General features: G+C 42.8%; 1 protein-coding gene across 2 annotated transcripts in view; it reads right to left on the bottom strand.

The window, feature by feature from the left end:
* Positions 1-12,334, bottom strand: part of CACNA1C (calcium voltage-gated channel subunit alpha1 C) — a 692,837-nt gene that overhangs the window by 146,704 nt on the left and 533,799 nt on the right. For both annotated transcript variants that reach the window (XM_023735710.1, XM_004381214.3), the window contains exon 10: positions 10,363-10,389. In XM_023735710.1, coding sequence (XP_023591478.1) covers positions 10,363-10,389 — 27 coding nt within the window. The remainder of the gene's footprint in view (positions 1-10,362; positions 10,390-12,334) is intronic.

Below are 12,334 nucleotides of genomic sequence, written 5' to 3'. Positions count from 1 at the left end.
GAAATGGCCAGATGTGCGATTATATACTGATTCATGGGCTGTGGCCAATGGTTTGGCTGGATGGTCAGGGACTTGGAAGGAACATGATTGGAAAATTGGAGACAAGGATTTATGGGGAAGAGGTATGTGGATAGACCTCTCCAAATGGGCTAAAGAAGTGAAGATATTTGTGTCTCGTGTGAATGCTCACCAAGGGTGACCTCAGCAGAGGATGATTTTAACAATCAAGTGGATAGGATGACACGTTCTGTGGAAACCAGTCATCCTTTTTCCCCAGCTACTCCCATCATTGCTCAATGAGCTCGTGAACAAAGTGGCCATGGTGGCAGGGATGGAGATTATGCATGGGCCCAGCAGCATGGACTTCCACTCACCAAGGCTGACATGGCCACAGCCTCTGCTGAGTGCCTAATCTGCCAGCAGCAGAGACCAACACTGAGTCCCTGATATGGCACCATCCCCCAAGGTGATCAGCCAGCAACGTGGTGGCAAGTTGATTACATTGGACCACTTCCATCATGGAAAGGGCAGTGTTTTGTCTTTACTGAAATAGACAGTTACTCTGGATATGAATTTGCCTTCCCTGCATGAAATGCTTCTGCCAAAACTACCATCTGTGGACTTACAGAATGCCTTATCCACCGTCATGGTATCCCACACAGCATTGCCTCAGGTCAAGGGACTCATTTCACAGCAAACGAAGTGCGGCAGTGGGCCCATGCTCATGGAATTCACTGGTCTTACCATGTTCCCCATCATCCTGAAGCAGCTGGCTTGATAGAACGATGGAGTGGCCTTCTAAAGACACAATTATGGCACCAGCTAGGTGGCAATACCTTGCAGGGTTGGGGCAGTGTTCTCCAGGAGGCTGTATATGCTTTAAACCAGTGTCCAATATATAGTGCTGCTTCTCCCATAGCCAGGATTCACGGGTCCAGGAATCGAGGGGTGGAAATGGGAGTGGAACCACTCACTATTACCCCTACTGACCACTTGCAAGATTTTTGCTTCCTGTCCCCTCGACCTTATGCTCTGCAGGCCTAGAGGTCTTAGTTCCAAAGGCAGGAATGCTCCCACCTGGAGACACATCACTGAATCCACTGAACTGGAAGTTGAGAATCCACCTGGACACTTTGGGCTCCTTATGGCTCTGGATCAACAGGCAAAGAAGGGCGTTACCATACTATTGATCCTGATTACCAAGAGGAAATCAGATTGATATTACATAATGGAGGTAAAGAAGAGTAGGTCTGGAATGCAGGAGATTCCTTGGGGCATCTCTTAGTACTACCATGCCCTGTGATTAAAGTCAATGGAAAACTACAGCAACCTAATTCTGACATGACTACTAATGACACAGACCCTTCAGGAAGGAAGGTTTGGGTCACCCCACCAGGCAAAGAACCACGACCAGCCAAGGTGCTTGCTGAGGGCAAAGGGAATACAGAATGGGTGGTGGAAGAAGATAGTTCTAAATACCAGTTACAGCCACGTGACCAGTTGCAGAAACAGGGACTGTAATTATTATGAGTATTTCCACTTTCTATGTGTGCATCAGATATTTTTGTTTCCTTCACTTACAAAATATAAGCTGTAAACAGGGCTAGCGCATTTTCAATTGTACATGTGTTAGTTGTATCATGCTAGGCGCAAGTATGACTTTCTAATTGTCTTTATTCAGACATTATGTATGGTTTAAGGAGATGTGTATATGTGCCAAGTTGACAAGGGGTGGACTGTGATGGTTAAGATTGTGTGTCAACTTGGCTAGGCCATGATTCTCAGTGTTTTAATGTAATCACTCCCATGACTGAATATACTGTGAGTAGCCAATCAGATGAAAGGGAGTCTCCTTGGGGGTGTGCCCGCATCTGAATATAAGCAGACATTCTGGCTTTTTGCTCTCTCTGGATCCTGTGGCTGCTTCCTGTTGTCTCATCTCCCTTTCTTGGGACTTGAACTGTCAGCTTATCTGCTGAACCTGGGATTCGTCGATCTGCACAGCCTGTGAGCGGGAGCCCTGCTCTCCGACCTGCTGATCATTGGCTTGCCAGCTTCTGCGGCTGTGTGACTTGGGAGAGACCTCTACCCTGATCCACGGACTTGGGACGTTCTAGCCTCTACAATTGCGTGAGTTGTTTCCTTGATATAACCTCTCTGTATATATGTATTTATACACTTTACTGGTTTTGCTTCTCTAAAGAACCCAGCCTAAGACACTGGGTCAGGATATAAAATGTATTTCTTATTGTGGGTTGTGGTTTTAAAAAAGGGTGAAAGCTCGTGAAGACTGGCTTTCTACTTTAGGGTCCCATATTCTAAATCAGAGTCCACAGTACGAGTCCATATCTCCAATCTTCTGGTCAGAGCCGATCACAAGATTATTCAGAGTCATTTCCTCTATAGAGTTCTTTGGTGGAGCAGCACTCTCCACTTGTGTGAAAATGTGGTTCTGTGTATGGCATGCCTACTCACAATCCCTGGGGCATGCAATCCCATATGCAATGTGGTTCAAAATGGGCACAGGGCTAGTTGTGTGTGTTACATGTTCTGGCAATCAGCCTTAGCTCTCTTCTTCAACCTCTAAACATCAATGCCAGGATGCTACTAAAACAAAAACCAAACCCCTTGCCATCGAGTCAATTCTGACTATGGCAACCCCATGTGTTACAAAGTACAACAGCTCCATAGGGTTTTCTTATCTGTTATCTTTATGGAAGCAGATCACCAGGCCTTTCCTCTGTGGTGCCACTGAGTGGGTTTGAACTGCCAATCTTTATGTTAGTAGTTGAGTATAAACCTAGTAGTTTGCACCAGGATGCTAGGGACAACTAGTATTCTGAGTTTTCGGGGATGTAGACCTCTGCTGTTATGGATCCTCTACCCACCACCTAATTTGCTCTTTGGGATAGCTTTACCTCATCCACATTTCTACTCTGTCATTTTTCTACCCGCTGTCTGTAGAAAATCCTGTTACCAATTCTTTGCTAAAATCTATTATGAGCAACGAGTATGTAAAAGAAGAGTAGTTTTTCCTCAGAACTGTAGAGAGAACTTAGTTTTCAGCTTGCAGAGCATGGAGAAAAGAAGAGGATTAATCTGGGTAGTGTTCTTATCTGACCTCTACATCACTGTTGGTGTTTGAATGCCACCGATGGTGAACACCATATCTTTGCAGATGACACCTGCTACTTGGGGGAATTCACTACAAAGAGAAGACATACCCCCGGCTCAGAAAATTATGGTTTCCAAACTCACTTTGGGATGCTTGTACCCTCCAGACCACCATGGATAAAAGGGAGGATGGTGGAGAGTGAAGAGAAGGGCAGAACAACGAGACAGTTCCTGGTGATCTTCAGTAAGAGGCAATCTCTGGAGTGTGCCAGATCTTGGCACTGAGAGGACTTATCTTACCAAGACAGCAACCTGCTTCTTTCCTGTTATTGTGATTATTAATATTGTAGAGATCTTTTTTTTCCTGAAAAGTGAATTTTCAGGATAACCTCATATCTGATTGTAAATAGCTTATATTGTAGTTGCAAAGAATGTTTTAAATAGATAAATTTCATGTTACAGAAATTGTTATTTAGAGTTCAAAGGAATCAATGTTGCTTTCTTTTACAGTATGAAGGAACTGACCTGGAGTCAGTTTAATATGGAGAACTTGATTTCCCCAAGTTTGGGGTAGTGGATGCTGGTGCTATATGGTCAGGCCTGTCACCTGGGTCTGGAACTGCTCTCTGCAAACCCCTGAAGGAGTGGCTGTGATAGATAGGATGGCATTCCATTAAACTGCTGTTCCTGGGTATAACCACTCATGGAAGTCACATGGATTTGGGCTGGGGTGGGGGTGGGGGTAATTACTATCCAGGGAAAGTATTTAAAGATAATTATATACCTCCCACTCTTCAAAATATAGCTTTGCTTGACAACTGGTTTCCTGGCAACGCTTTGTACTGTATAATAAAAGTAATAGTTTATTAGAAGGTGTAAATTTATTTGTGTGTTTACATATTCATGGAGGATATAGAAATTAAATGATAAAATAGGGAGGAGAAATTTGCCTGCTATTCATTTTCCCTTCACACTACATGGAAAAGACATTCACTCTAGAAATAGAATCTTCCATATGTAGATATAGGAGAAAAGGATAAATATGAATGTGTTTAATCTTCTCTGAACTTCTGCACCATTGCATTCTCGTGGGCAATCTGTACTCCTTCATCCCTGGACCTGCCTGGCCCATTTCCAGTGCTGGGCCTTGCTCTTGCCTTGCCGCCTACATGGAATGTCTTCCCAAGTACCAGGATCTCCACCTTCCATGATTCTGTCTCCTATGCCCTGCCCAACCATTTAAGGTTCAGCTCAAGTCGCAGCTCTGCATGATGAACATTTCTAGTCTCCCCAGCCTCAGAACGTCTGTAGCACTAATTATCTGTATTAGTCATTTTAGTTATACATTCAAGAAATATTTATTAAACACCTACCTTAGGCTAACCAAACCAAACTCATTGCTGTTGAGTCGATTCTGACTCATAGCAAACCTATAGGACAGAGTAGAACTGCCCCATAGGGTTTCCAAGGAGCGGCTGGTGGATTCAAACTGCCAACCTTTTCATTAGCAGATGAGCTCTTAACCCTATGCCACCAGGGTTCCTACTGTAGGCTAGGTACTGGATATTGAACAGTTAACACAACAGACAAAACTCGTCTGCATAAGAATTATATGGCAGATACTAACCAGTAAGCAAGAAATGACAAAACAGTGCTGAGTGCTAGGGTGGGGATAGGTATAGGTGCCACAGAAACACATAGGAGGGCATCATAGCCAGTCTTGGAGGAGCCAGAGAGGGTTAGTTATTTTTTATTTTTATGGTTCTTGCTTTCCCAATGAGATCATAAGATCCTTGAGGAAAAAGGACCGTATCCTACACTTGTTCTAGACCCACAGTGCTTAGCGCAGTCCATCTCATACAATAAGAGAGGACTCCCAGAGACTAACGCCCTGAAATACTCCATAAACCTTGAACCAAAACTACCCTCTGAGGGCACCTTTTAGCTAAATAACAGATTTGTTCATAAAATAACGAATATTACCAGTAAGTACTTCACACCTTTAAAAAATCATCTGTATGAGACCGAATAGTCAACAATTACTCTAAAGCAAAGATGAAAGGGTAAGGAGACAAGGACTAGATTAGAAGCAAAACATCCAGAAGGGTATTAATGAGAATGTTAACACATTGTGAAAAATGTAACCAATGTCTCTGAACAATATGTTTACTAACTGTTAAATGGGAAGCGAATTTGCATAAACTTTCACCGAAAACATAGTAAAATATGTTTTTAAAAAAGAACACTTGGCTGACAGCTTGGTTGAGCAGTGGAGACAAACTTACTAACACCCTGCACAAATTTACTAACACCCTGAAGATAAGGCTTAAGAGCCTCGGCCCTTTTGTGACCCAGGGATGAGGGTGAGGGTTGAGTAGACGGCAATGCTCCTAAAAATAGTTTTGTTTGTCACATAATTGCTGACAGGCATCTAGAAGAGTGGACAAAATAAAAATGGTGGACACTTAAGGCTCTTCCAAGTGGCTAGAGTAAGTTTCCATCTTTTCTTTAACAGAACTAAGAGCAAACGACACAAAAAATCATTTAATTCTTTTATAAGTAAGTAACTTAAAAGTGGACTATTGGAGATGGGGGCAAATTTGAATTTGTGCCTCCTTACTATGGCATGGAAGAAGTAAAGGAAATGTTGGAGGCACATTTCACTGGAAAGACAATTCTCCCAGTTTTATAACCCCACAGGTTTCACTTTAGAAAGTGAACTCGTCTCTGTAAACTTGAGGTACGGAAACCCCAACTGTACGGGTTATTTGATTAATCCTTTCAAGTTGCTGAAGGCTTTCTGAATCTTTTGTTCCATAATGATTTAAATCCTATTCTGAGCAGTGAGCTCCAAATGTTGCAAAAATTCTTATGTTAACTAATTCCTCAACATGGAGACTTGGCTTAATATTGCCCTGATATCGTAAGTCCACCGATCTGCTGAATTTTCCCAAAAAGCTCCATTCTAATATTTCTTTTTAATAAATTGTAACTTTGCATCATTCAGTTTTCCAAACAGAGTAGGTCAGCTGAAGATCAAGTTCTATTATTTGTCATTGTTATACTCTTTCACCTGAGAAAATGATTAAGAATACTTGGATAATTTTCATGGCATTTTCAATCCATTGCTATTCCCTGAACAGATGTCATCAGTGGGATGTAGAATCTGGACTACACCACAGCCTTTTGATAGTTGCTCAGAACTTCTGGAGCTGCAATGTCTACTACAGTAGCCACTAGACACATGTGGACATTGTGCATTTGAAATAGGGGCTGGTGCAAACTGAGATGTGCTATAAATGAAAAATACACACTGGATTTTAAAGACTTAGTACGCAAGAAAATGAATGTAAAATATCTCATTAACAACTTTTTATATTAAGTACATGTTGAGATGGCAATTTTTTAGAGATACTGGGTTCAATAAATATGTTATTAAGATTAGTTTCACTTGTTTCTTTTTTTAATGCAGCTACTAGAATATTTAAAAGTACATATGTGGCTTGCATTATATTTCTATTTGACAGCATTGCACTCGAGCTATCCACTCTATACTCAAGAGACAATAAAACCAGTTGCTGTCAAGTCGACTTGGACTCATGGTGACCCCATGTGTGTCAAGTATAACTGTGTTCCATAGAGTTTTCAATGGCTGGTGTTTTGGAAGTAGATCACCAGGCCTTTCTTCTGAGGTGCCTTTAGGTAGACTTGAACTTTGAACCCATCAGTTAGTAGCCAAAAGGCATTAACTGTTTGTACCAAAATACAATAGATATGCAGAAACAGGGTTTTGTATCTCTGGGCAGAACTTTATCATTAGGATGGCTCAATAATTAGCAGCAGGGATCCTGGAGTCAAAGAGACATGGGTGTAAGTTCTGACTTTTCCACTTAAGAGCCATGTGACCCCAGGACTCTCTAAGCCTCAGTATCCTTAACGGACAATGGGTTTAATCATCGTACCAACCTACAGGTAATAAGCCTTTTGGGAATACCAAGTCCTCTCTTTGTACTTTTATTGTATCTTGAGTGATGGCTGCTGAGTGAGAAACCCTTCTGCTATGGCTTGAATCGTGCCCCTAGCAACAATTGTGAGCATGGCATAGGACTGGGCAGTGTTTCGTTCTGTTGTATACAGGGTCGCAACGAGTCAGAACCAACTCGACAGCACCTAACGACAACAACAAAAATATATGTTGAAGTCCTAACCCTAACCCTTGTACTTGTAAATCTGACCCTATTTGGAAATAGGATCTTCTTTTGTTATGTTAATGAGGTCGTACCAGAGTGGGGTGGGTCCTAAACCTTATCCTCTCTGAGTTGTGTCTTATAAAAAGGGCAGAACAGACACTGAGAGACAGACACACACAGGAGGAGATGCCATGTGACAATGGAGGCAGATACATCTATACGCAGCAAAGGAACACCAAGGATTGCCGTAGACACCAGAAACTAGGAGAGAGGCCTACAGAAGGAATCAACATGTCCAAGACCCTGATTTAGACTTTTACCCTCCAGAACTGTGAGAAAATGAATTTCTGTTCTTTAAAGCCTTCTCACTTTGTGGTATTTCGTTATAGCAGCACTAGGAAACCAAGACACCTTCCTAGAGGCAAGTGATCAGCGCCAAATGGCTGGCAAAGTCTTGAAGGTGAGCAGAAATTCCAGGGGCTTAGGGACACCACTAGTCCCTTTTCTTTAGAAGCACAAGTTATGCCACAAGCCATTGGATAAAAATGTTCCCAGATGCTTCTGGGGAATCTCTAACTAGGGAAAACCTGTACAATTATGTAATTCTCTCTTCCATCCTCCAGATCATGTTCATTCATTCATCATATACTCACTTGCATGTAACGAGAATGATATTTTTGAACTATTTTCAAACATATTTTTATATACCTTTACTCTTATGGTCTGATGGCTTCACAATGAATTTCAGTGCTATGGAACTGTCAGAAGCACAAAATTCTTGGCCGTCAAATTAGATATTTTGTTTGAGTCTGTTTCAAGCCTACTGTCTTATTGAAGCAAGACCATTCATTCACTCATTCATTCATTCAGCAATGTTTATTAAATCCCTATTACATACCAGACACTTTGCCAGATCCTGGCGATACAGCAGCAAAAGTCAAGCATTATTGAGAGAGAATTTTTTTTTTTTAAATATCTGCAGAACTCTCTTTCATGTAATAAGTGCTATGTCTGGTAGACTAGGCTTAGATTTTTACGTAAAAAGGTCTTGGCTTGAGAGAAAGAGGAAGGGGAAGTAATATGGAAAGTAATATGGGAATTACCCATATTACCCCTATACCCAGCGGAATATGGGAAAAGGAAGGTGTCAGAAGTAGAGAAAAAAGTCAGACACCAGAGTTCTCATTTAATTCTCAGCCATTGGGGGCCAAACCTCAGGGAGTTAGAGGGGGTTGCTTTAAAAACATTCATATAGTCATGGGGAAACCCAGGGACATAGGGTCTAGAATGTTGCCTTCACTGGGTGTATGTAGCATGGGGGTGTCTGAAAGACCCTGAGTGAATGCCAGTCTTTGGCTTAGAGGTCTCTCCGGATGGTGCAGAGATAGTGATGAGAGGAAGGTAGGTAGATGAGCCTGCTGTAGTGGTCCTGGTTCCTCACAGCTTGTTCACAGCATGTGAGGAACCCGAAAATGTCTATGAACTCAGATGAGGTGTGGAGGTGCTAAAGTTAGTGGATCAACAGAGCTTTGGGGTCTGAGAATAGAAGTGGCGCTTTCAAGATCGGGGCAAATAGATGGGCCTGTGGACTCCTATGGAGGATGTCTGTATGTACCGCAGCAGACAGCAGTTCTGGAAGCAGTCCAGATTAGTTACCACATATCAGACAAAAGCAAGGATCCAGAGGACTCATAAGGATTCAAGGACTTGTCCTCACCAAGCCCTGTTTACTTCCTGGGATCTTAAAGCCCCCCACATCCATTCATCCAGATTCCATCCTGGAGAGGAGCTGGGGAAAGGAAATTTGAGAGACTAAACATTTTATCTTAAGGGACTAGTTAAAATACAGCATTGGACTATATTTACCCAATTGGACTAAACTTCAGTGTTATTTATTCTCTTGCTGCACAGTAGATGAATCTAGAGAAGCAAGATTAGATCATTTTTGAAAAATAAACAACCAAAACTGTTTGGCCTGTACAAGCTCAATGGGAGTAAATTCACAATCCTGCTACACATATTCATCCATCCATTAATTCAACATTCATGTGTAGATAGCCAGTCACTGGAGAGGCACTTAGCTATACTCTCCATAAATACCTCTGTGGTGCCTACCTCTGGGGCATGCATAGACTAGTGGAGGAAACAGATCAATAGGCAAAACAATTAGAATGCAGTTTGGTAAGTGCTGTGATAGAGGTATAAGCAATGCACTATGGACTGAAGGTAGGGAATAACTCCCCTGGGGAGTTTGCAGAAGTCATCATAAATGCAGTATCATCCGAGGTAGTTCTTAAACAAAAGTCTGATTTCTTTAGATGAAGACATGGGGATATGGTGATTCAGGTGGAAAAAAGTTTCCATGAAAAGACTTCAGCGTGTGAGAAGACAAGGAATATTCAAGTAACTGCAAAAAGTTCCATGTGGTTGCAGAAAAGTATGTAAAGGGGAGTGGAGAAGGTGAGGGTGGAAAGTCAGACTCAGGACTGAAGATCATGGGGTCCTGTGGAAAGTTCTGAAGCAGAGCAGGGTCATAATCCATTGTGCTTTCCATAGTACTCAAAGTTCATATCTCACGTTCCATACACATGAAGCAGGTAACAAGTGTTCACTTTGTGTTATTTTAGCTGGATTTCATCTTATAAAGGAGGGAGACACATCTGGTCTCAATCTCCTAGGGATAGTGTTGTGTGAATGATTGACAGTCATAGATAACTCAACAAATTGAATTATTTGCCTGATCTGACTCCATAAGCCTCTTCTTTTTCTTATTTTAAACTGTGATAAATATATACATAACAAAACAATCTCAATTTCAACCATCTTCACATGTATAATTCAGTGACATTACGTTCATCATGTTGTTCAACTATCACTTTTAACCATTCCAGAATTTTTGATAGCCACACAAAAAGAAAGCAGTTACCCCCTTAGAAGGACATCTCCTACTCTACTCCCATCTCCCAGCTGGTAGGTATTACCTTGGGCCATCCACTAGGGTAGCTGAGGATAGAGCTGGGGCATGGAAGGAATGAAGAGCGATGTGCATCTCACTCACCTGAACTTTGATTTGGAAATCCGGTGGCTGAAAGAGAAGAAGGAAATGTTACCAAATGACATACACACACTTTCTTCCATTTAAAACATGTTCAACAATTCCAGAGAAGTTTGATGTTCCTTGTATGAAGGTTAAGGTTGTATGTCAACTTGACTGGGCCATGATTTTCAGTGGTTTGGCAGTTATGATGTAGTTTGGCAGTTATGTAATGATGTAATTACCTTCATGATGAGATCTGCTATGAGCAGCCAATCAGTTGAAAGGGAGTTTTCTTGGGGGTGTGGCCTGCATACAATATATACGGACTTTCTGTCAAAGCTCGCTGGCTTTAGCTCTGCTCTGTATCCTGTATTCCGCTTCTCATCATCTGACCTCCGATTCTTGGGACTTGAGCCAGCAGAAGCCTCCAGCCTGACACCTGACCCATGGACTTGGGACTTTCCAGCCTCTACAACTGCGTAAGCCATTTCCTTGGTATAAATCTCTCTCTCTCTCTTTATATATATATACACGTTTCACTGGTTTTGCTTCTGTAGAGAACCCAGCCTAAGACACTTGGTAACTCTATGTGGGCACCGGAAGGATGTGTGGTACGAATTAGAACAACCTTGGATAGAGACAACCCTATTCATCAACACCTCCTGGCATGCTTGTATGTCTGAATGTGGAGGCAGAGAAATGGTCCAGCTGTTAAGTCTACAAAACTACTATCTTCTAAGTGTCAGCCCTCCTTGGAGAGGGCAGCATCTTGTTCTCAGATGATCAGGGTCTGCCCACCAAGTTCTATAAGGTCATGTTAAGAAGTGTGCTAGGAAGAGCTGCATCTTGGTTGGCCACTGAGAAAAGCCACAGAGGGAAGGAAGGCCTCTCCTGAAGACGGAAGCATCTCACCAGCACAAAAATCACAGGCAGGGGCACATCGCATACACCCCCACTGCTGTTTGCACAGGAACCCAGCCTAAGCAGGGTTATGAGGTGAATACAAGGCAGAAAGAGCCAGTTGGAAATGGAGAGGCCACTACAATCCTGGCCCAAGAGCTGCAAACTGGGCCTAAAGAAACAGCCGTGGGTTCTGAGGAGCAGCCCAGGACTCTGCCAAGCACGTGCAGCCTGAGGCCTGGGGGACTTCTGGGCAGAAGTGCAGGGCAAGCATGGTGGTGGCTGCCTCAAAAGTCATTCTGTAGGGAGGGGAGGTTCCTGTCAAAGGGGGAACCTTCAAGGAGGCCTTTGGTTTATATAGGAAAGAGTCCAGGGGAGGCTGGAAGGAGGCAGGAGGCTGGAGAAGAGACTCAGAAAGTAAGCTAGAAGTGAAATGTGGAGGAGGAAAGAGTGAGCTAGAGAAAGAGAATGTAAACCCTTGAGTCAAAAAGAGATTTGAAGGCAACTCATCAGAAAAGGCTTTGGTACTAACAGAAGGGAGTGACCACTAGAGAGATTTCAGGTGGAGAAACAATGCTCAGATGGACAAGCGGAAAGTCACAGCATGCAAGTCAGAGATGAAGAAAGGGATGAAGACACAGGCAGAGAGACAAGGAGACATATGGAGAGAAAATAGGTGAAGGGAGTTCAGGAGGTGACTGCGGCCGGCCTGTGTTGTCCCAGCTCTGCTCAAAGCAAGCTGTGTTGCACAGGAAGAAAACACCAACCCCTCTTGTTATTTTTTATTAAAAAAAATTAGACCACAAGATGTGACAGGTGGCAAAGCCATCGTGCATGAGATAATTATATCTCTGGGGCACTGAGGATCTGAGCCAAGTGCCTTTACTGCTCTGAACTGTTAGCTAATAACCTTTTCCCACCCCCAAAGGATGCCTGCTAGGGCTGGAGGGCTTAATCACATGTTAACAAAGAGAGTGGGAGGGGACCGGGAGCCAAGGGAAGAATTTTTATTTAGAGCCACAGTTTAATGTGGGAAACAAATGTTTTCCAGCTGCTAATTGGGTGATGGGGAATCCGGGGTGCCCTCCTCTCC

Source organism: Trichechus manatus, unplaced genomic scaffold (assembly GCF_000243295.1).
Source record: "Trichechus manatus latirostris isolate Lorelei unplaced genomic scaffold, TriManLat1.0 scaffold00081, whole genome shotgun sequence".
NCBI lineage: Eukaryota > Metazoa > Chordata > Mammalia > Sirenia > Trichechidae > Trichechus > Trichechus manatus.
The sequence above is the reverse complement of the archived record's forward strand: the minus strand, read 5'-3'. Positions and strand labels throughout refer to the sequence as shown.